At 39.5% G+C, this 22,381-nt stretch overlaps 6 protein-coding genes across 6 annotated transcripts; 1 reads left to right on the top strand and 5 right to left on the bottom strand.

Annotated features, from left to right (window-relative positions):
• Window positions 1–3,328: 3,328 nt before the first annotated feature.
• Window positions 3,329–4,684, bottom strand: PHYBLDRAFT_151335 (CCHC-type zinc finger transcription factor; the record flags this gene model as incomplete). Its single annotated transcript, XM_018432671.1, has 1 exon — window positions 3,329–4,684. The coding sequence occupies one exon, from the start codon at window positions 4,682–4,684 to the stop codon at window positions 3,329–3,331; it is 1,356 nt and encodes a 451-aa protein (XP_018285471.1).
• A 478-nt stretch (window positions 4,685–5,162) lies between these two features.
• Window positions 5,163–7,169, top strand: PHYBLDRAFT_183496 (hypothetical protein). Its single transcript, XM_018438777.1, has 8 exons — window positions 5,163–5,289; window positions 5,346–5,380; window positions 5,434–5,505; window positions 5,562–5,726; window positions 5,777–5,842; window positions 5,900–6,330; window positions 6,386–6,644; window positions 6,759–7,169. Exons 1-8 carry the CDS (start codon window positions 5,204–5,206, stop codon window positions 7,097–7,099), a joined length of 1,455 nt encoding a protein of 484 aa, XP_018285470.1. The 5' UTR covers window positions 5,163–5,203; the 3' UTR covers window positions 7,100–7,169.
• Window positions 7,170–10,391: 3,222 nt separating this feature from the next.
• On the bottom strand, window positions 10,392–14,226 carry RdRP-3 (RNA-dependent RNA polymerase RdRP; the record flags this gene model as incomplete). Its single annotated transcript, XM_018443622.1, has 5 exons — window positions 10,392–11,230; window positions 11,280–11,524; window positions 11,576–12,474; window positions 12,525–13,878; window positions 13,961–14,226. 5 exons carry the CDS (start codon window positions 14,224–14,226, stop codon window positions 10,392–10,394), a joined length of 3,603 nt encoding a protein of 1,200 aa, XP_018285630.1.
• A 1,976-nt stretch (window positions 14,227–16,202) lies between these two features.
• PHYBLDRAFT_151331 (hypothetical protein) lies at window positions 16,203–18,110 on the bottom strand (the record flags this gene model as incomplete). The annotated part of the gene is made up of 2 exons (XM_018432670.1): window positions 16,203–17,755; window positions 17,831–18,110. 2 exons carry the CDS (start codon window positions 18,108–18,110, stop codon window positions 16,203–16,205), a joined length of 1,833 nt encoding a protein of 610 aa, XP_018285469.1.
• Window positions 18,111–18,641: 531 nt separating this feature from the next.
• Window positions 18,642–20,570, bottom strand: PHYBLDRAFT_69296 (hypothetical protein; the record flags this gene model as incomplete). The annotated part of the gene is made up of 7 exons (XM_018442074.1): window positions 18,642–18,663; window positions 18,881–18,943; window positions 19,385–19,573; window positions 19,609–19,885; window positions 19,925–20,051; window positions 20,074–20,180; window positions 20,522–20,570. 7 exons carry the CDS (start codon window positions 20,568–20,570, stop codon window positions 18,642–18,644), a joined length of 834 nt encoding a protein of 277 aa, XP_018285468.1.
• A 288-nt stretch (window positions 20,571–20,858) lies between these two features.
• On the bottom strand, window positions 20,859–22,098 carry PHYBLDRAFT_174118 (hypothetical protein; the record flags this gene model as incomplete). The annotated part of the gene is made up of 3 exons (XM_018437191.1): window positions 20,859–21,051; window positions 21,169–21,668; window positions 21,730–22,098. The coding sequence occupies 3 exons, from the start codon at window positions 22,096–22,098 to the stop codon at window positions 20,859–20,861; spliced, it is 1,062 nt and encodes a 353-aa protein (XP_018285467.1).
• Window positions 22,099–22,381: the final 283 nt, after the last annotated feature.

The following is a 22,381-nucleotide window of genomic DNA, read 5'->3' as shown; positions in this document are numbered from 1 at the left end:
AAGGAGCGAAGTTGTCGTGGGATGAGAGGAGGGTGGATGGGACGAGCATCAGACAGTTGATGGGAGCAGGCAGAACGGTAAGAGCGCGTGGTGAGCCGGGACCAGGTCTGACCGGGAAGTTGGGCTGACAGAAGTGGCTGGAGGTCAATGGACGACCCGTCGCGAATAGGAAGATCTGGCTGTTGGAATGCCAGTACAAAAGAAGGAATGCATGCTCGAAAGAGAATGGGATGCAAGACCATTGTATGATCGCGAATTCTGTTGAGGATGCGGTTAAGTGTGACAGAACGGGGTAGAGGACGAGAGGGAGTGATGGGTGTGAGTATATCCAAATTGGACTCGATTTGGTATAGATGGTGGACTCGCAAATCACGCCAAGCAGGTCGATACGGAGGGTGAGAGGGCATACTGGATATCATAGAAGACAATGGCAGGATGAGACAACTGGAAAGGTTGAGCACCACTCTGTCAAAGTTTCGGGGAAGAGTATCCATAGCCTTCAGAACCAGGTGCAGCGGGGAATCAAGGGTGCGATGGTTGCGAGGACGACAGTCCGGAAAGAGTAAGGGAAGAAGAGGATCAACGGTAGGGACGTCGGAGCGAAGAAGAGTGGAGAACCATTGGGGAACAAGACCGTGAGGCAGTAGAAGATTACGGATAAGGGGCTTCAGCCAGCGAAGTTGGAGAGCACATTGCTGTATACCAGGATCCAAGATACCAAGGCCACCCTGTAGTCGGGGCAAGCAGAGAGTATCAAAAGCAATGGGAGGAAAAGAGTTGACACGGAAGAACCCGCGCACGATGGAGCGAACTCGGTCAAGGAAGGCGGAAGGGAACGAAACCACACGAAGGACGTGCCATAGTTGAGAAAGTACAAGAGAGTTCATGATGGTTGCCCGCCCACGAAAGGAAAGAGATCGTGATCCATGAATACTGCAAAAGGTCTCAATTTTTGACAGGAGGGTGGTCCCGTAGGAGTCTCGTTGAGTGATAGAGGAAAATAATGGAAAACCAAGATATCGGAGAGAGGTAGGTGACGTACGATCATGCCAATCAGTAACATCGTATGCACGAAGGAAAGTATTCCAGTCGGGGAGTGGCGATCCTGAAAGGGAGAAGGCTTGAGTCTTGTGCATGTTTATGCGAGCGTTAGATGCGGCAGCGTATGTGTTGAGATGGTGGTGAAGTCGAGACATGTGATCCGTGTCCGGAAGAAACACCAGAAGGTCATCGGCATAAGCCAGCAGTTTGACAGGAGGTAAAGAGGGAAGAGTGGGAGGGACAGAAGGGAGGACACCGAGGAACAGAGGATCGTGTATCACGCGGCGAAGCAAAGGCTCAAAAGCTAGGTTGAAGAGAATTGGTGAGAGAGGATCCCCTTGTCGAAGGCCACGGGCTTGCGTAAGAGGGCGCGAGAGAAAGCCATTGACGTTAATCTGTAGCTGCGTAGAGAAAAATAGAGAAGAGACAGAATTAACGATGGAAGGAGGGAAGCGGAAATGAGCGAGCACTCGACGAAAATACTCTGGGTGTACTCGGTCATAAGCCTTTTCCTGGTCCAAGAGCAAGCCAATCCCTGAGGATCCATCCTTCGCGGCTTGTGCCATGACCAAACGAGTCAGAATTCCATTATCAGCTATAAATCTACCCTGAACAAAACCAGTTTGATACGGGGTGATAAGTGTGGTAACAGCAGAAATCATACGAGCATTCATGAGACGGGTAAACACTTTTGCATCGGTATTAATCAAGGCGATGGGACGCCAGTTCTTCAGAGAACTGAGATCGCCTTTTTTTGGCAACAAGCAGACACAAGTGGACTGCCAAGAAGGAGGAAAGATTCCCTTCGACAAGGCATCGTTATATATCCAGGAAACGAGGTCGCCACACACGGGATGGGCGAGAATGAGGCAGAGAATCTCATATGGCAAACCATCTGGGCCCGGGCTACTAGAGCTGGGAGAGCGGGCAGCGCCTGACCGAATTGTGTCGAGAGCGAATGGCCGAGTCATATAGTCCTGTGCAAGTTCTGGCAAATGGAGATCTGAAGGCAAATGAGAGAGCAGCTCATCCACAGCAGAGTGGTCTATAGGATCAGGGGTGTACAAGCCTTCATAGAAGACTGCTGCGGCCTCAGTCATGGCGTCGGGTGTGGTGCAAATGTCGTTTGTAACAGGGTGACAGAGGCTTGCAATGGCTTTGCGGGATTGGCGAATGGCGATAGTGCGTTTGAGGTATCCTGCAGAAGTCTTACCCTTTTCCCGCCAGTGTTTCCCGGCCTTGAGAGCCATAATCTCGACCCGTTCAAGTTGGACTTGCTGCAACAATCGTTCCACAATTGGGAGTTGGAAGTTCTGGGCGGGTTGGTGGCGGAAACGGTGAATGAGTCGGTCCCGTCGTTTTTGTAGGCGTGTTTCCAGGTCGTTCAGAGAGGGGCGAAGGTGGCGAGAGAAACATTTAACGAAACGAATGACTTCGAGCTTAATCGCATCCCATTGGGCTTGAGGAGAAAGATCAGCGCGAAGGGCAGGAACGAGGGTGGAGAGAAGAGTGTTGAGATCGGTACGGAACGAAAGTGATTGTGCTAGGCGAGGGTTAGCACGCCAAAGTCCCTTACCAGAAGACTTGGTTGAAGGGAGGGACAGACTGACTGCAACCAGACAATGATCAGACCATTTCTGGTGAATATAGCTCACTTGTGGGTCTGTAGTGCGAGGGTGAAGGTCTGAGGACGCAAGGATGTAGTCAATGGTGGTGGAAGACAGGGCTCGGTGGAACGTAGGCTGCGGGTGCTGGCCACGAGGAGTGATACAGTCAGTCATATTGGTATCTATAAACTGTAGCCAGTCAGCTGGAGCACGACGTCCGAGAGCATAGTGTGAGTGAATTGCATGGTTAAAATCGCCCAATAGAATAAAGTTTGAAGGATTGGGAGGGATGAGGTCAGGAGTGGACAGTAAAGAGGCAAGAAAACGATAACGTGGAGTTTGGGAAGCAGGCGCATAGATGACGCCTATCCTGAAGGGCGAAAAATTATTATCCACATGCGTGATAGTTGTCGTGATACACCTGCCACATGGGCTAAATAGAGGGTCAGTGAAGATAATGTGAGGGGAAAGGCATACAACACCGCAGTGTGGAGACCATAATGATGAAGAGGACCGAAATTGTTGGTCAAAGGTAGATTGAAGCATAGATGATGAGGCATGGGTTTCTTGCAGGGCTAAAATATCGATTCCCTGCGAGCGTAAATGGCGTATGAAAAAGGAGCGTGATTCAGGGTGTCCAACTTTGGGTAGACCCCTACAGTTCATAGTGCCTATTTTAATCATTGGTTAATGTTGGCCTCTGCGCCGAGGGCTTTTGTGGTTTGTGGGTGAGTAAAGCGAGGAGGAGAGAGAGATGTATTGCGGCCTGTTGGACGTGCCGGCCGGGAAAAACGGAGATGAGTGTGGCGAGAGGCAGACTGGAGTCGGAGAGCCCGAGCCTCATCTCTATCCATGAGATTAGTTATCATTCTGTCGTCTATCTCTTTGTCCCAGCCACGCGTGGGGGTGTCGACAGAACGGCTTCGAGGACGAGGGCCGGAGGACGTGGGCGTCTCAGTTGGTGTCGGTAGAGTAAAGGTGGTCTTTGTGGGAGACAGCTTAGACAACTCACGTAAAGCAGGTTGACGAGGGTTGTGCTTGGAGGCCTCCGATCCTCCGTAGATGAGTGAGAGCTCAGTGGGAATCAAAGGCTTGGGCGCAATGATGGGGCGATCGAGCTTCGAATTGCGGTTGGGGTGGCGGGAGCGCTTGTTGGACGTCTTGGACGTCTTGGAAGGATCGGTAATGTATGGACAATTGGCTTGTAAGTGACCGGTCTTGTTGCATCCAAAACACGTTCGGGTTTCGGCTGGGCGTTTGGTGCATTTTGCGACGTCGTGCCCCATTTCCTTACAGTAGGTGCAGTGGGAGCCCATGGAAGGCCACTTACCAAGAATCTTTTGCGTATCGTCGTATGCAATTTGGTACGTCAGAGAATCTGATGGCACATCGTCGGTAGGTGTATTGGCGAGGACAACATAGCCAGAACCGTCAAAAAACCCATATGATTCATGAATGGCGATCTCCCGCACTTTGCCAAAAGGAGACATACATTTGGCGAGTTGTGTAGCCAGGTCATGATAAGGAACACGAGGAAGCTTGGTTAGGAAAACACGGCGAACAATTGTGCCAATGGGAACAGCAGGTTGAGCGGGGAAAGACGAATCGCCGACTACCAAAGGTTGAGAGCACGCTCGCTCGCAGTCAGCACTGGTAGGTAGATGGAGTTCACATGTATCAGGGGAAGAGCGTGAGCCAAGAGTGATGCCCATGTTAACCTCGCGAGGATAGGCTGAGAGAAGAGCTCTCCAGAAAGGGTCACACTTGGGTGAGGATTTGGGTGGGACAGTGAAAAAAACTGAAAACTTAGAGGACCCTACACGCCAGGTACGTGGGGTCGTGTTATTCGTAGAGCTGAAGATAACATGAGGTTGCTTTTCGAGAAGTGGAAGTGCGTTCTGAGTAGCTACTTGCGAGTAAAGAGGTGTCGAAGAGGGTGAGATTGGTGTGAATGAGGTTGGCAATGGTGGAGATGAGCCAGTGGTGGAGGGGTTTTTGACCCCTGGTGGTTCCGGAGTGTTAGTGGAAAGAGCCATGACGAATTTGTTCCTGTCATCAGGTGAATCGATTTTCCTTCAGGACGAATTCGTTTTTCGTGCAACCTGAATTTGTTTTTGCCATTGAGTGAATTTACTTTCCGGAAAGAGTGTATATGGAACAAATTTTAACCGTAATACTTGTGTTTGCGATGGATTTATCAAGTAAAAGATGAAGCTGAAGCAGAAAACACGTTGGGATGGGTTGGTATTGGGGATCATTAGGAGCAATATTTGGTAAACATCTATTAGAATAACATGATTGGCTAATAAAAGTTCAATTGTACCCTCTTCTGTTTTCGCACGACTTAACGGTATAAACATAAGCTGATTGGACGCAACATTACAAATATTGAATTAAAATAGCGCTACTCCGTTACATTTTCTAAACATATTTTTTTAGCGCCCAAAGCAGATTTGCATGATGGTATAAATAGCAGAATCAATAGTCTGAAATCTTCCTCACCTTACACTAGAAAGAACACCTTTCTCTACTCTTTACTTACATTATAAAAATAAATGTCCAAGAACATCTTAACAACTTCCAATGGAAACCCCGTTGAGAATGATCAAACCTCTCAGACTGCTGGTCCCACAGGCCCAGTGTAAGCTCGGTATCAGCATAAATTTTATCAGTTTCTAATATACAACCTCTTTATAGTCTTATCCAGGACTTCCACTTGATTGACAAACTTGGTATGTATTTACGATTAGCACACTTCAAACAAACTCTAATACATTCAATGTAGCCCATTTTGACAGAGAACGCATCCCTGAACGCGTCGTTCATGCCAAAGGAGCTGGAGCACACGGCTATTTCGGTAAACAATAAATGCATTTTCAATATATATGTATATAGATACTTATAATTATATAGAGGTTACCCACGATATTTCCAAGCTGACAAAAGCCAAGTTCTTGAATGGAATTGGCAAAAAGACACCCATATTTACCCGTTTTTCTACCGTCGGTGGTGCCCAAGGAAGTGCGGACACAGCCCGCGACCCTCGTGGATTTGCTGTCAAGTTCTACACAGAAGAAGGTAAATAGATAAACCCTAGCCTTTTTTTAAATACTAATATCTGTTTGTAGGTAACTGGGATATGGTTGGTAACAACACCCCAGTCTTCTTCATCCGCGATCCATCGAAATTCCCTGGTAAGTTAGTACACAAAGCAACCGTGGGCTCAAATTAACCCAAGTTGACCAATATAGATTTTATCCACACTCAGAAGAAGAATCCAAGAACCAATCTTCCTGATGCTGATATGTTCTGGGACTTCTTATCACTTGTCCCAGAGTCTATCCACCAAGTGTCCATTCTCTTCTCTAACCGCGGCACTCCAGATGGATTCCGTCACATGCACGGCTTCTCTTCTCACACTCTTAAGCTAGTTGATGACAAGGGGCAGTTCAAGTATGTCAAATGGCACTTCAAGACTGACCAGGGAGTCAAGAACCTGTCGGCCAGTGAAGCTGCTAGAATTTCCGGTATCGATCCTGATTACTCTACACGCGATCTCTTCAACGCAATTGAACGCGGCGAACATCCTTCGTGGTCCGTCTATATTCAAATCATGGAACCTAATGACGCAAAGAGCTACCGCTTTGATCCATTTGATATCACCAAAGTCTGGCCCCATAGTGTAATATCAACTTTAATATTTGTCCAAAACAATTTATTCTAACCTCTCACTATAGGATTACCCTCTTGTTCCCGTTGGTAAGATGGTCTTGAACAGAAACCCTGAAAACTACTTTGCGGAGACGGAGCAAGCTGCGTTTAGTCCTTCGCACATGGTTCCTGGTATCGATGTCAGCCCCGACCGTATGCTGCAGGGTCGTTTGTTCTCGTACCCTGATACTCATCGTCACAGACTTGGACCCAATTATACCCAAATTCCCATCAATCAACCTGTCTCACGTGTGGCCAATTATCAAAGGGATGGTTTCATGACCGGTAAGCTTTTCTTTTCCTTCTTTGTTTGTGTATGTGTGTGTGTATATATATATTTGAGTGGATATATTCTAAAAAGGAAAACTCAAATTCACACGCACTCTCTTTTCCCCACAGTAAATGGCAATGGTGGTTCCAATCTTAATTATGGTCCCAATTCGTTCGATGGTCCTTACCAAAACGATATTGTTGGTTCCACTTACACTGCTGAAGAAATCTCTGGTTTCACTGGCCGATTTACATATGAGCTTAAAGATGTCGACTTTGTACAGGCTGGTGATTTGTACAGAGTCATGTCTCCTGAAGAAAGAACAGACTTGGTTAACAACATTGCTGGTCACTTGAAAAACGCAAAGAAGCACATCCGTGATCGCCAAATTGCTCACTTCAAACGCGCTGATCGCGAGTACGGTTCGCGCATAGAAAGTGCCATTTTGGGACTCACCGCAAAAGCTTAAAATTTTTACATACACATAATTCTCATTCTCATCTTTATTTCTTTTTAAATAAAAACATTGCTTTTTGCCTACATTTTGTTTTGAAAAATAAAATAATATTAAGTTTAAATTATCTAATGCATCTGAAGAAACTTTTAATATATATAATGAAATATACTGGGTCATTCAATAGAACTCTACTCGAAAGAAGATATTAATTACAAGAGTTAAAAGTTATTATTTATCAGAATGAATATACTCTAATAAAACTCAATTATCTAATTGCTTTTGAAAGCTCTTAGAAGATCAGCGATTATACATATTAAGTATTAACTGTATAAAGATGGTTGGGGATAATTACCATTTGTTTGAAGTATCTAATTCTGAAAGAAAGAGTACACATACTTTGCTTTTTTCTTCTTTTTTTTTTTCAAAAAGGTGCATTTTAGTTTGAAGCAACCCAAGCCAAATAATGAAAAGCCAATTCATTTAAAGTAGCATATATTTATAAGCCAAATTCAACTTTCTAATACTTAAGATTTTTGTAGAACTGGGTGACTTTGTGATGTGTCTGAATTTTGTTAGGATCGAAGTTGAGAACCTGAAGGGATTCTAACGAGACTGCACGAGAAATAGCAACATATACTTGCCCATTCTCGAAAGCCCTGCCTAGATCAACTTTGACACATTCAAGAGTCTGACCCTGACTTTTATGAATAGACATTGCCCAGGCTAGCATCAAAGGAATCTGCTTCCTTGATGCTAACTCTACTTTACCTAAAATATAAAGTTAGTAACATGACCAGGTTTTGGCTAACAGTTCTACACTTACTTGACGACTCCAGTGTCCATTTTTCCTGTTCAATGACAAGCACACGATTGTTGGTGAACCGAACAATTGGATACTCAAGAATTGCTTCTCCAGAATGACTTGAGAAATAAGAACTGGGGGAAGAACTAGCCGGTACAAAATGTTGAATGTGGTCGGGCGAAGAGAATCGGCTGTCACCCACAAATCCAATCACTATACCAATTGATCCATTCACCAGAGATTTATCAATATTTTTAAGTAGCATCACCTGACAATCTTTTTTAAGTCGGACAACTTTAGGAACAAGTAAGTTTCCAAGCATCTTTTCATTTCCTCGATCATCAGCACGGAATTCATATATTTTTCCACGCAGAGACTCTAGACGAGCCGAGTTTGCTCGATCAACTTGTTCACGTATAGGATATCTAGAGTATACAATAAGTCAAGAAAGTATCACATCACCTGGTATCGTTCTTACAGTTCTGTAGGTTGTATTCCGGATCCTGGATCTAAATTCCGAGCAAGTCGTCTAAATATACCAATTGAGCGATTCGAAAGTTTTCCAATTCTCATTTCATTCAAAATATTGACAAACACTTAATATATATATATATATACATATATACAAAAATTCAGGTAAGTAATTATAAAAGATCCTTTTTATTTTGGGAAACTTACTGTCGTTCTTTTGCCGGAAAACTCTGTTTAATATAAAGGTTTTTGGGACAATTTTTTTCCAACAGCCTGCCTCGAAAGCGAATTTAGCTCCCCTTCCTTCGTTTACAGGTGGAAGTTGAAAGAAATCCCCAGATAATACAATCTAATACTTTGTGTAAGTATGGAATTTATAAAACGTGTATTCATATCCCACCTGGATTCCTCCAAACGGAGCATTATTTCCTCGTATCCTACGCGCAATTTCCTCAAGCTTGTCAAGTAAGCAACCATCTATCATAGAAACTAAAACAAAGCAAAAAGATAACTTTATTAAACCATATAAAACTCATATATTTTCTTACTCTCATCGATAATAAGAGTTTTTGTTGTCCTCCATCTCTCACAAGTTGTTTGTGAATTCAGGATTTGTGCTACGTGTTCTCCCACTGATTTTTGTCCTAGACCAACTCCAGCAAAACTATTATGGGTTCAATATTTATCTTTTCCTTCTTCTTGTAATATTAGCGCGCTAGTACTTACCTATGAAGAGTAGTGCCCCCGATGTGAAAAGCAGCAATTCCAGTAGAAGCAGTAACAGCAATACTATCGCCATAAAGTTGTGTCATTGTCGAAATTATCTCTATATTTTTATGGTATAAGTATACTGTACAGGCCATGTGTATGCTATAATATTACTCACCACGAAGTAAAACAGACTTTCCAGTACCTATCATAAACATAAGTAACGTACGGGTAACGTTTGTAATACACTTACCAGCTGATCCAGTAAAAAACAAGTTTTGTTGGCCATATACAACTAACTGATAAATCTGATTTTGTTCCTTTGTTAATGGAGGCTTTTTATCAGCTTTTATTTCAGGTGCTGTTGAATCTTCTTCTAAAATATCAGCCTCAACCCGAAAGCCCTTTGATCCAGACGGAACAACTGAAATCTTTTCGGTTTCAATACTGGTTTCTTGGGTTGCCATGACACCTTTCGAGGTTTCTTTCTTTTGTTGGTGTTTTAAAATAATCTTCTTTTGACTTTCTTCCAAAGTATCAGGGTCAGATAGTCTTCTTTTTCGACTCTCTGGTGGAGGTGTTGATGTTCCTAGATGGACATTGGTCACCCGTTTGAGTACCCATCCGTTGTTTGATATAACGGTATTATTCGACAGAATGATGTCTTTCTGTTTCTCCTCAATCACATGTTCCAAAGGTTTTGATCTTGCTGAAGGTAGATCTGCTACAGTCTGCCCTGGAAGAAAATAATGCCAAATGTCTGATGAAGGTTTTGAGAAGAATGATCTGGTTGCTGATTTGTTCTCATTTGAATTTTCTTTTGGGTATGAGATAGCAAAGAAATATTCCAGGTTGTCTTTATAAGGAGTCTTTTGTGATTTTCGAGCCATATTTAACGAAAGCTTAAGATTGGATGCTTATGACTAAACAAAAAGAGTTCTACTCATTATACGTGTATACAAGTACTTTGACTCATTCTATTGTTTAATTTTCTCAAATACCAAAAGGGGTAGTATAATTTCAAATCAGTTATATTTCTAAAGAGCAACAAAATCTATAATACACATTTATGTTTGAAGACTTCGCCAGTCACAATGAATTGTTCTAAATGGGGTCTATCCAAATATCATCCATATCACACATTATTATTCGCATTGAGATGTTCTGGTCAATCCCGGTCACACATTTGGTTCTTACACTGTACAGAGCTCTCTTTTTTATATATCCATTCATGTATTAGGTATTTAAGGGCCACAGTGATTTATGGTAACATACACTAAGCCAGTTTTTATTCGCACAAGTATATAATGTGTTATATTAAGGTTAAATACGTAAATCGCTAATCCTAATATTCACTGTTGGAACGTCTTGACCCCACCCTTCATCCTCGCTTTCTTCGTCTGAGCCGTCCTCTTCTTCCGATTCACTAGCCGAGTAAAACATTTCAAGGCTAACATTTATCGTACTGTTTTTCTTGTAGTTCTTGACAAGAGACTCGTCTAATGGCTTGATTTCACCTTGGCCAGCACCTTCTTGATAACTTGTGGCAATAGAACAGAGTTTATCTTTAACAACCCACGGAAAACTGAAAAAAACACCATGTGGAGATGGTTGAGACCGTTCTTGTGGATGATACGTAACATAATACCATGCTGCTGCTTTGGTATTCATTGCATTCTCTTTGATCTGGCGTGTCTCAAAATCCGCAGCGTTTTCGGTAAACTCTAGCTCAAATCGCCTTTTCCACAGTTTACACATACTCTTAACAGCAGCCATAACCTGTTTTCCAAGTCTGGCTTTACTTTTAACATCACCTTTTTTGAGCCATTTTATGACAAACCCAGACATAAGTTCAGATTCAGTCTGAACACCATACTGACTCATCAAAGCCATCACATCATTTGTATAGACTATCTTTAGCTCTCTGGCTTCTGCAATATATGGTTCCATTCCAGGCATCCAAAGGCGATTGTCGTAAGTTGCATTGTCTGTCAAGAAAGACCGATACTGTTTGTAATACGATGGATCAATTGCTCTAAAGATATTGCCTAAGATTTTCGTGGAGGCGTACGATTCCTTGTCTTTCTTTTGCATAAAATCTGGGAACTTCTTAACACGAAGGTCTAAAGGAAACTCTGCCGATCTTCCAGTATTCGCAAATTCTAGTATACGACGTTAGATTGAGAGCAAGCTCGGTAAAACACATCTTACCAGCAGCTTGTGAGTGAAGTTCCGCAAGACGCGAGCAATGTCCATCCAATGCACCAAGCTTTGATTGATCTGCAATAGCTGTATGTGCTTCAATAATCTGGTCAAGATTATCATTGCTGACAAATGAGACGAAGAATTTTTCAACATGAAGTACATTGATTTTTTCCACCTCAATAGGCGCTTTTCCGGCAAGTTTTATAGGGGGATAGTTGCCTTTTGGCATGAGTTTCAGATCCCATATAGCCCTAAAGAATAGTTATAATTAAAAACTCAAGGAACACTAGAAAAATACTTACATATAGTTATCGCCGCCCAGACTTCCTCCTGAACATATGCTAGGTATACTCCTATAGCCCTTGGAAGAGAACACGATTACATTGTAGATGTGATGCAATTGTGGACTATCTACTGCTGTCACCACACGCATTTGGTTTACATTGAAGCATGGATCCCGATATATAAGAGTCTCTCCTTTAATGATGCGCCTGGCAGTACCAGACAAGGGATTGGATATTTGGATAAATACTTCATTTTCACCCAGCGTGTTAGTCTCATCAAGTACACCCATTAAAAAGCCACCTTCGGGAACTATGATCTTTGCGTTTTTCTTGAGATTTTTAAGAATGCTGGCGCGGAATAGATGTATCATGTTTACAAGGTAAGGATCCTTTGTCAGCAAGAAACCAGATTCAACCATACGAGCCATAGACAAGACGGTACTATGATCATCTATACTCGTTGTCAAGGCATTGATAGCCTCTAAAGGTGTTTCTAGCATCCTGCTGAGTTGGTTCACCATCTTATCGAACATTGTCATAAATACGCTGTCATCTATTCGAAGAGATGATAATAATGTGATAGTTTGCTGGTTCAAGTAGGCCGGGAGGAACTTTGATGCTCGTGTGATCTCCAACATATTGGACCTAGATTCAAACTTGATTTGGCTAGGGCGCAGATTGATTTTCCTGCCGTTTAAATAGTTGGACAGACACAAGACACCTTTGGCACCACCGAGTCTAAATTCGAAAGCACTAGGTATCCGTTTTAAATCAAGTTTACTACTTATTTCCCTGGCTAGTTTCGGTGATACTTTTCCAACACCATCCGAAAATAGATTGTTGCCTCGTATAAGATCATCTATGTAGTCCACTTCTTTACCTTCCATAGGTGTGATGGGATACGTCGAGGATAAACACTACATAGCATTAGATACGTGTCAAGTATTAACTTTTACGTTCTTATTACCTGTCCCATCATGTTTCCATAGCTTGCAATGACTTTTTCATCAGAGAAGTCTCCCATCCAGTCTCGAATCATGGTGGTTGTGAGATTCTGCGTGGGTGCGAAGAACCAACATCCATGCTCAAGTAATTGGGATTTAGAATAAGCAAGAAAGTCAAAGCGTCGCGGACCAATTTTTATGCCATTTATCAAGGTCTTGAATATTCTTGAATACAATGCCTCATTGTTTATACCTGAAGATAAGGTCCCAACAGGACCAAAATCTTCATCCACAAAATTAACGCGAAGAAAGCGATCAGCATGTTCTGAGAAATGTCGAATAACACGGTTGGTGGTTTCTACAATTGGTGGTTCTAGGTAGAGTCCTGTAGGTGCGACAAGAACCTTGCGAACCATGCCACAATGACTGGGAATCTTCTGTTGGTGAAAGATCCTGATATCTTCGTTTTTCCACATATCTTGAAAGGCAGTGGCAGGATTCCATACTCGTTTTCTTTCCTGAACAAGTAAGGTCAGAATACCTGATGCAACCGCTGGATCGAGATTGGTAAGAGTATCATAGAACTCTTTATCTAGACTGTGCTCATCCATTTGGCGTGACAGAAGACTGCTTTCAAGTAGATATAGCATATCAAATGGTAAGCGTTTGGCGCGATCATTGTGATTCAGTGGGATAGGAAAGTCTGAAGCATCAAACACATGAAACGTAGATATGTACTCTAATTGAATGAGGCGGTAGCTGACTGCAGTTTGAAGGATGTCTTGGAAATCACGGTAGTAGTCTGGTGGTGGGTTGATTTCTACTCTATAGACAACCCACGTATTTAACTTCATGTATCCATCGGGTACCATGGGTGTTATTGGGGTTCTTATAGGAGGGCCAGGTCGTGGAGCTGACATAGGGATCTCAACAACTCGCACCCACCCAGATTCTTCATTTGTATCTTTGACAGAAAAATCCCCCGATTTCTTCCAGAATTTAGGTGGGGTTTTGAGAGGAATAGTGAAGAAGGCACTGTTGTTCGTGTATTCAAAGTTGAAGTCGTTGGCTAAATCTTTGAAACCAAACTCCAGCTTATATTGGTTACCAACACTAAAAAAGTGAATCTCACATTGGTTGTGGTCATAGTCAATTACAAAATCAGGATTGTCTATGGTGCTCCATTCAGTCATAAAGGTCTTTGGTGACCGCAAAAACCCCATAGAAAAACAACTAACGGGTATTTTGCAGCGTTGGTGTTCTTCTTCTGGTGGAGTATTCTGAACATATTCATCTAGATCGCGAAAAGCTATATTAACGGGAAAACCATCTACTGTAATCTGTGTCCGTAGAAGCGCGTTTGACTCTGGTGGCTGACTAAATCATTAAGCATAACAGAACATTCGTGTTTAGGTTGTAATGTTACAGTAGGTTAACGAATGTCTATATTGGGATTTACCTATAGGTTAATAAAGCTTCAGCACCTAACACAGGAGTTCCCTTCCCAAGCTTAATTTTTTCAATATGTCCAAATTGTGAAAACACAACTTGGATAGTTTGCTCAGTTGTTTTAGGATGCAATCGTGTGATGTGTATGCATCGCTGAGTATTTTTTGAACCTAAGGCAAGTGGCCTGTAATCCCTTGTTGCAACTGGTGTGTTTCTTGTACTATTGTTTGCTCGATTTAATCTTTGTGGCTGAACCGATGCTGAAGGTTTCCACATTGTAAAGAGAAGGACTGCATTTGTCACAATTGGTAACGAACGAGACTTTTTTTTTCTTTTAAAAAAATAGTTTTAATTATCAAGAATAATTTATTTAGCCGACATGAGTTGTGATTAAATGTTTGTAGCAATTATACGTTAGAAAGGGATCAAAGACCACCCACTGATAAGACAAAATTATCTAGAGAATATATAAGCTCTCTTTACGAAAGAAGTTAAATAATCACAAAAGATAATGAAGATATGCATATTGTTCAAAGAAACGGTTTTTAATAGCCTTAACTTGGAAAAAGAAGAAGCTTGATTATTGAAAAGAAAAGAGAGAGAGACTATTGAGTACCACCAATACTCTTGGGTATACCCTAATTTTTGTAGTATATATTTCCATTCAAACTTTAATTGTATACGAGGTAGACTGGTTGTACTCATTGAGACAGTTTAAGAAGCAATAACCATACAATTCTAAGAAAGAAAAAACTATTAGTCTAAGTTTATTTAAATATTTGATACTAAAACAAAAAACAAACATAACCCATACAAAAATTGAAAACTTTTGTTCAAATAAAATAGCAATAATTGAACTTGTTCTTTAGTTTTATTTAGTTTATTTCATACTTTTTATACTCATCTTCTAGCATTTATTATAAAACTTCTTCCTAAAGTTTCTTATATGCTTTATAATGTTATCAATTTTAAGTATTCACTATCCATTTGGACTACCCATTTGTCAAAATTTATGAAAGCCTTTCAAATTTATATAACTGTCTTGATAGCTAAAAGTTCTCTTGAGTATATTCAAATAATATATAGTGTGCCATTTTATCCCTAAAATTAGCTACTTCTCTACTGCTCATCTCAATTGGGAACACAATTATATCGTAAGTTACCTGCGCAAAAGTAATTCATAAACTTGTTTTAAAAATATAGAAGGACCAAATATAAGTCATGCGCAGAGATAATAGTATAAGATATAACACAATAATGTGCAAATATCAATCAAGTCTTGAAATTCAAGCATTTAGCTTTTTTTAAAGATCAATTTAAGCCAGTCATATTTGTTACAGATTCCAGGCCTACATCACTCTATTTTTCAGTACTGTTTCAAATATATTCTCAATATTCCGGATAGCCACCAAACCATACAAATATACAAGTAACTTCATTTGGCCACTTGTGGCAAAACTCACTCTCTGTTATCAAATAAATGTTACAATAAAACTTTTGTGGAGTTAATTAATAGTAATTTGGCTGCATATATTACCTAATATAATCCAGACTTTACCATCTATAGCTTTATTACAAGTATAGTGTATTTATATTCAATAAGCAACGAAAGGGTTGTACCTTTAGATAATAAAACTCGATTGAGAAACTTGAATCAAATAACTAGGGGCCTAATTATTCCTCTAGTTTCAAGAATATTAATAAACCTTTATGACACCAAACATAAAATAACATATCATAGTTTCATTAAGGCCGGTGTATTAAGTTTTATTTAGAATACTTAAAACGTTGTTACAAAGACATGCTTTTGTATAACAGAAGGAATATACTACAACCTAACCTCCATAAGATTTTTACAGACAGTATATAAGCATTATTTTAAACACTATGTCATGGAACCGCACTATTTGACTTTATTAAATTAAGCTTTATGTCGACTTATTCATTAAAGCCAAGGCGTCGGCGTGTTTTGTGCTTTGGATTATTTTATTAAATACGTTTAATTAAATGTTATAAGCTCTAAAAATATGGATATTTGTTACTATTTTACAAATTACGGGCATTATTTTTTTTAATTATTTTTAAGAGAAATAAAGACATTGATTTAAACGGATAAAATTATATGGAGTACAGTGAAGAAGTATAAATAAAAACTAAAAGAATATATAAAAGATATATTATGTAACCTATTTAAAAAGTGGAGATGTTTCGGCTGAACCAGAGTCATAAGCATTGTATCCACTGGTATTTATTTAATCTGCAACAGCTAGTGTCTTTCCTTTTTGTGGTCTCTCGAAACAAATAACCTTTCCTTCCAATAGAACAGACTCTGTTTCTTGACCTTCATTTGCAATAAATGGTGGACAGACGACAATTTGAATTGTAGTCTCACCTTCGATTGAGCCATATAGAGACCTCATAGTGTTATTTATCTTGTCCTTTCCCTCTTTTAGCTTTATGCATTTGACAGGCACGTCTTGACTATGCATGGCCAAACTGATTTGAGAAGCCAAGTTGACAATAGCGGTAACTTTTGTTATAGTTGCTGGAGTTATACGGGTAAAAATTGCTGATAAAGGCTTGAGTATATTTCGTGTTACTTGGGCTCTATTTTCGTTGAGTTTCTCACTAATCTCTGGTCTTGATGCAAGAGAGCAGAGCTGTTTCCGAAGCTTCCGGGACCAGTTAGCACAGTTCTTGAAGGGTTCCCACTCAGAGAGTTCAGTATAGGCTGTGTTGATAGGTAATCCGAGGTATATAGGCACGTCATAAACCTCGTTGATAAGGTATTCTGTAATGAAGCTTTCGACAAGCAAGCTGATAATGCCATAATCAAATCCATAGCTTCCATCTCCACGCTTTTCCATAAGTACTTTATATCTGAACGAATCTTCTTTCCAATTGTCGAAGAATATATTGTAAACCTCGCCTTCGTTTGGATTCAAAAAGTCTTCGAGACTCATACACAGATCCGATATTTTCGTTTGGACTATATTCAGCTTTGCGTGGATAGTAAATAAATCATCCTCGGCAGTAGGGACTGTATCCACATGGCTTTGGAATTCAGAAAGTAAGATTTGATACTCCATCTTCTTTTCGATGAGCTCGGCTTGTGATGTAGTCGACTGCAATCGAAGACTGTTGATTATTCTTTCGCATCGTCTTTCTCTCGATTGTGCCTGATTCAAGATCTCGGTATTTTTTTCCTTGAGTTTATCATTTTCCTCCCTGAGTGTATCATTCTCATTCTTGAGTGTATCATTATCATCCTTAAGTTTATCGTTTTCACCTTTGAGTAAGCCTATACTTTTATTGAGTATCTCGCTATTCTCCTTTTCGCCAGCAAGTTCAAGTTTCGTCGCAGCAAGACTATCCTGAAGATCACGGATTTCTTTTTGGTAATTCATATCACGCAGTTGTGCTTGACAGGTTATAGTCTCTTTAGATTTCTCGGCATTCTTTATCCCACGCTTCAGTGATGTATTCGCTTTACAAAGAACGGCATATTTTGTGTTTATTTTGTCAAGATTCTTCTTCAACGTATATTCGAAGTCATATTCCGCATCTTTTTTGACACTTTCTTCGGTAGTTTCTTGGTCAATTAATGCGTGCACTGTTTTGTTATCTGCGGCATTATTCTTCATATACTTTACGAGCTCTGTAAACAAATCAGCATTCAAGATTCCCGCTAAATTCTCTGGCTGGAAAGAGTTTGGATATGATCTCTCTGTGCCATTATTTTTTGCTTGGGTGATTCCGAAAAGGTTGGAATACTTTTTTTGCTCATCAAGTTCAGCCTGTATTTCTGTATGACCATGTGAGTAAAAACCAGATATTCCGGATACAAATATATTTCCCATCGCTTGTTCAGCTTACGTACCTTCAGGTCTTCTACTTTTATTTTGAGTCACGACTGGAAGTTTTTCGGCAAAATCAGATATCTTATTTCTTATTGAAGTTCTAGGTTTTTGCGGTTCATGGGATAAAATATCCTTGATGGTAGCAATATCTCCAGATCTGCAACTATCGGTATCGAAAAACAAGCTTGACTGGGAGCTTGCAGGATTTGAATAGCTAGCCGAGATAAAGGGTTTTTGGTTGGATGTATTTGGTTGGTGATAATTTGGACTATCCGGGAGATATTTCTTAATCAAACGCATATTCGATATGAATTTTCTTGTTTGTTTTATGAAAGTAAAAAGGATAGAAAGAGTGGGAGAAAAATACGGTATTTTATTGACATGCTCACATGAAACAGTATCACAAACTTCAAAGCCTTGGTGTGTTGTACACACAGTCTTCCAAGTTAGTCTCTAAAGAAATGATGTAAATCAATCGAGGAAAAGCAATATGTACTTTGAAGCATGTTTTAAAAAAGAATGAAATAATTAGTAATGAATATGATAATTTAAATCTACTCATAAAAATCAATATCAAACATAGAGACAATCATTGCCAATATTTTTAATAATAGAGTTTCGCTTTTGCCAGCATAAAAAGGCATATGGCTTTAGCTCTTTTTTTTTATCTATCTTCATTTTACTTGAAGCAACTTATCATTTTTGGATTGTCTTAATACAAGTATAAATTTCCTATTAAGCTGTATTGTATCTAAAACAAACCTTACTTTGACAACTCTTTTCATCATTGAAGTAAAAAGAACAAATATGTACTTTTATTCATAATAGATTTTAAAACGTGTCGACAATACACCTTTATATATATATATATACCATTACTATATAATTAACCGAAAGGCTTTTTCTTTATATTAAAGCCTCTTTAAGCAAAGTGGTAAAAAGGTAAGTATATGTGTATGTGTATGTGTGTGTGCGTGTTTTTTTTAAGGTTCGAAACTCAGTTACTTGTGTATGTTATAGCCTAAGGTTGGTGGTTTTTGTCATACGGACCACCTTACTATGTATCTTACTGGACTTCTTTTATTAAGACCCATACTCTTGTCAAATTGAATATGTTTTTAATAATGTCGATACTAAGATATTAATATGATAGTATGTTCACAAATCTGTAGATATATTTTAGTTATTAGCTTAATTGAAGCTCCTAATAGCATCTAAAGTATATAGATCTACATACTACTTTATTGTACATTCGTTTGAAAAGCATGAAACTTACATGCACCATTGTGTTTTACAATTAAGGTTTATTTTCTCAGATAATTATAGTACATAGGCTTTGTTTTAAATAGAATACATTTTTATAAATCAGAATAAATCCTTCGTCTGTAACTTGTATGGCATATAAGTCAATGAAAATGATGTTCCTCTGGTTAAAACAAAAGCAATATTATATATATTGTAATGTTGTAGCTTTTAAATTACTAAAAATTCCAGGTTATATTATTACCAATAAAAGGGAGGGTCTGTTATCTAAGGAATATCCCTACAGATGACCTTTGCTTCCATTAACGTACATTCGGTTATTTGATCTTTTAACACAAAAGTATTGAAATCTCATATCACCTTGTGCCTTGTCATTTACCTTGACCAACTTCTTGCGCTTGACAGGCATAGCCAGACTAACTTGGGCGGCTATTTCGACAATGGTAATAAGCTTCTTTTCTAAGTAAGAGTTAGCGCCAATGAAGATCTCGGATAGAGTGCTTTCAATTCGTTTACAAGTCTCTCTCGATTATACCTGAGACGTTCGACAATTTCAGGTCTTACTGCGAGAAAACAGAACTGCTCCCGCAGAAGTAGGGACCAATCTTTGGTTGTAGTAAACAGTTGCCACTTAGAAAGACCGGCATAAGGTAATTTAACAGGTAATTCAAAGTAGATGGGCTTGTCATAAATCCAATGAATAAGCGTGTCAGTGATAATCTTCTCCACAAGCAAGCTGATAACACCGTATTCAAAGATATGAGTTTCATTTTCCTCTCTTGTAAAATATTTCAATCCAATAGCCCCAGATTCTCAATACATAAACAAGAATTTTGTAACCTTTTTGTTACCTGTACTCAAATATTTCTTGAAATTCATAGTCATTGTTGATATTTCGGACTGGATATTGTTTAGTTGGTGTTGCATAGTAGAAAGATCATCATCAGTTTCCCAGATATGTTTTACATTATTATGAAGCTGTGAGAATAGATCTTGGTACTCTGTTTTTTTTTTTGGCGAGTTCAGCCTTCTTATTAGCTAGCTCAGTGTCTTTTAGGGCGAGTTCAGCATTGTTATTGGTAAGAGCATCCACAGTGGTATGTGTAACTAAAATAATTGCGTAAAATAAAAAAAGCCGCATTTAAAAGAGATAATTTAGACCATCCACAGCGGTCTGGGTAAAATTAGCAGTGTATGTAAAAAAGCCCTGGATGTTTTTGTGAATTGTTAAATTTAAAAAGCCGGTAATTATTATTGAGAAATAACCAGTTAAAACTTTTAGTTAAGCAAACCGCTGGGGATGAAAAGATCTAAATTTTCTAGCTAAATTAACATTCTTGTTAAATTTACACAGACCGCTGTGGATGCTCTAAAAGCATACTCATTACATGTTATATATAAAGTGTATTATAAATATGGTTAAGCTGTATCTAATGTAAAAAAAAAACCTCCCAAACTGTTTGCCATTAACTCGAATTTTCTTTTTGCTCCATACATTTTATCTGCGTTCTTAAACGAAATATATACACAAGAGGTTAAAATTTTGCTAATATGCTACAAAATTTATTTATTTCTAGAATAGTATTTTTCTTTCTTTCTAAAATCATCAAATATTATATCTATAAAACAAAATGGGGGGTTTCAGAGAGTGAATTAGCACACACACACACACACACGCATATATATATGGGGTATTCCAATCGAATAATAGTTATTCATTTTATTTTATTTTTATTTTGATAGAATATTCGTGTTTGAACCTTAAATTTAATACAGACGTCTATTCTAGATTGTATTAATTTCTTTATCCCATCTCTCGTACGTTTCCTCCTGCTGCTTAAGATACAGTCTGTTTTGATGTTCTATACTGAAAGATTCACGCGGATCAATAAGTTCAGGTTGAGAAACGGTATGTGGGTATCCTCCAGAAAAAAACGAAAACTGAGTAGGATAGCCCGAATAAGGTGCAGTAGGCGGCCTTTTTTTATTCACAGAAAAAAAAGGAAATTATATATATATAAGAACAATACAAAAGCAGGGTGAGCATAAGCTTTGTTTAATACTTCCACACAACCACTTATTCATATAAACATACCTAAATCCAAACTGCCTGTCAAGTTGGGAACGACCAAAAGAAAGTCGCAACTTAGATCCCGCAAGTACAGATCCATTGAGATCATTTATGGCTGCTTCTGCTGACTCCCGTTGAGAAAACTGAACAAACCCACATCCTTTGTTTGGAGGAATTTTGACATACGAAATCTCCCCAAACGGCATAAAACATGCATGTAGCTCTTCTTCACTAATCGGGGTATTTAGTCCGCCAACAAATACCGTAGTGCTTATCGTATCTTGGTGGTAGCTTTCAGTTTGTGTTGATGCTGCACCCAAAACTGTCGGACGGTTACGAGGAGTTGCAATGGAAACCCGTAATGGTCGCGAGACTACATATGCGCCCTGCATTTCTTCCAAAGCTTTCAATTGATCTGCTTCATCATAAAAGCGGACAAAGCCAAATCCTTTGCTGTAGCCCGTTGCTATATCTGTCATCACTTTTGCGGATTTGCACGAAGCATATCTGGTTTGGAACGCAGCCTTAGACAAAGTGGGTTAGGGTAAAGTACTAAGAAGAAGCTTCCAAAAAAAAATACGTTACCAGCAATGCCTGGTCATCTACATCATTACCGAGATCTCCACAAAAAATACTGAATTCTGGTCCGTCAATATGTCCACTACTGCTAGATCCACGAGTTAGGTCATCGAATTTCCAAATGACTTTGTGTAGAGCATACCTTGATCCACCACCATTAGACCAATTCAGCTTGAATTGTTTTTGGGTATTTGGAATAAGTGAGCCATTGTAGCTCATCAAAACGTTACTCGCCGCCTCAGGTGAACTGAAATCAACAAAAGCATAGCTGGCTCCAAATTTGTCTACACCCATACGACATGTAACTTGTTCTCCAAGACTCCACCACAATTGAGACACGTAATTTTCATCCATCCATGAATCCAGTTCACCCATCCTGAGGGATCGTCAGCGTGTTGACAAATCAACCATTGCCTGCTCACCAGAGGGTTCTTCCATGCTGTGCTTCTAATAGGTTGTAGGCTGGTTGCACGTAGGAATATGACATACTGCAAAAAAAAGGGAGAGAGAAACAGACAGAAAGACAGAGAGCCAAAGGGGATCATTTTTTTTAAAGCAGAATGCGAGAGAAGGGAAGAAGTGACTTGTTTAAATTATCTATCATCATTTTTTAAAATAAGGAACCCAGCAAGTCAGCAAAAGCAAATCTGTCTTACAC

This window comes from Phycomyces blakesleeanus (assembly GCF_001638985.1).
Source record: "Phycomyces blakesleeanus NRRL 1555(-) unplaced genomic scaffold PHYBLscaffold_29, whole genome shotgun sequence".
NCBI classification, from domain to species: domain Eukaryota; kingdom Fungi; phylum Mucoromycota; class Mucoromycetes; order Mucorales; family Phycomycetaceae; genus Phycomyces; species Phycomyces blakesleeanus.
The sequence above is the reverse complement of the archived record's forward strand: the minus strand, read 5'-3'. Positions and strand labels throughout refer to the sequence as shown.

Coding starts and splice junctions, on each gene's coding strand:
- PHYBLDRAFT_183496 (XM_018438777.1), top strand. CDS start 5,204: ATGTCCAAGAACATCTTAACAACTTCCAATGGAAACCCCGTTGAGAAT. Junction 6,331..6,385: donor CCAAAGTCTGGCCCCATAGT/GTAATATCAACT, acceptor CTCTCACTATAG/GATTACCCTCTTGTTCCCGT. Junction 6,645..6,758: donor AAGGGATGGTTTCATGACCG/GTAAGCTTTTCT, acceptor TTTTCCCCACAG/TAAATGGCAATGGTGGTTCC.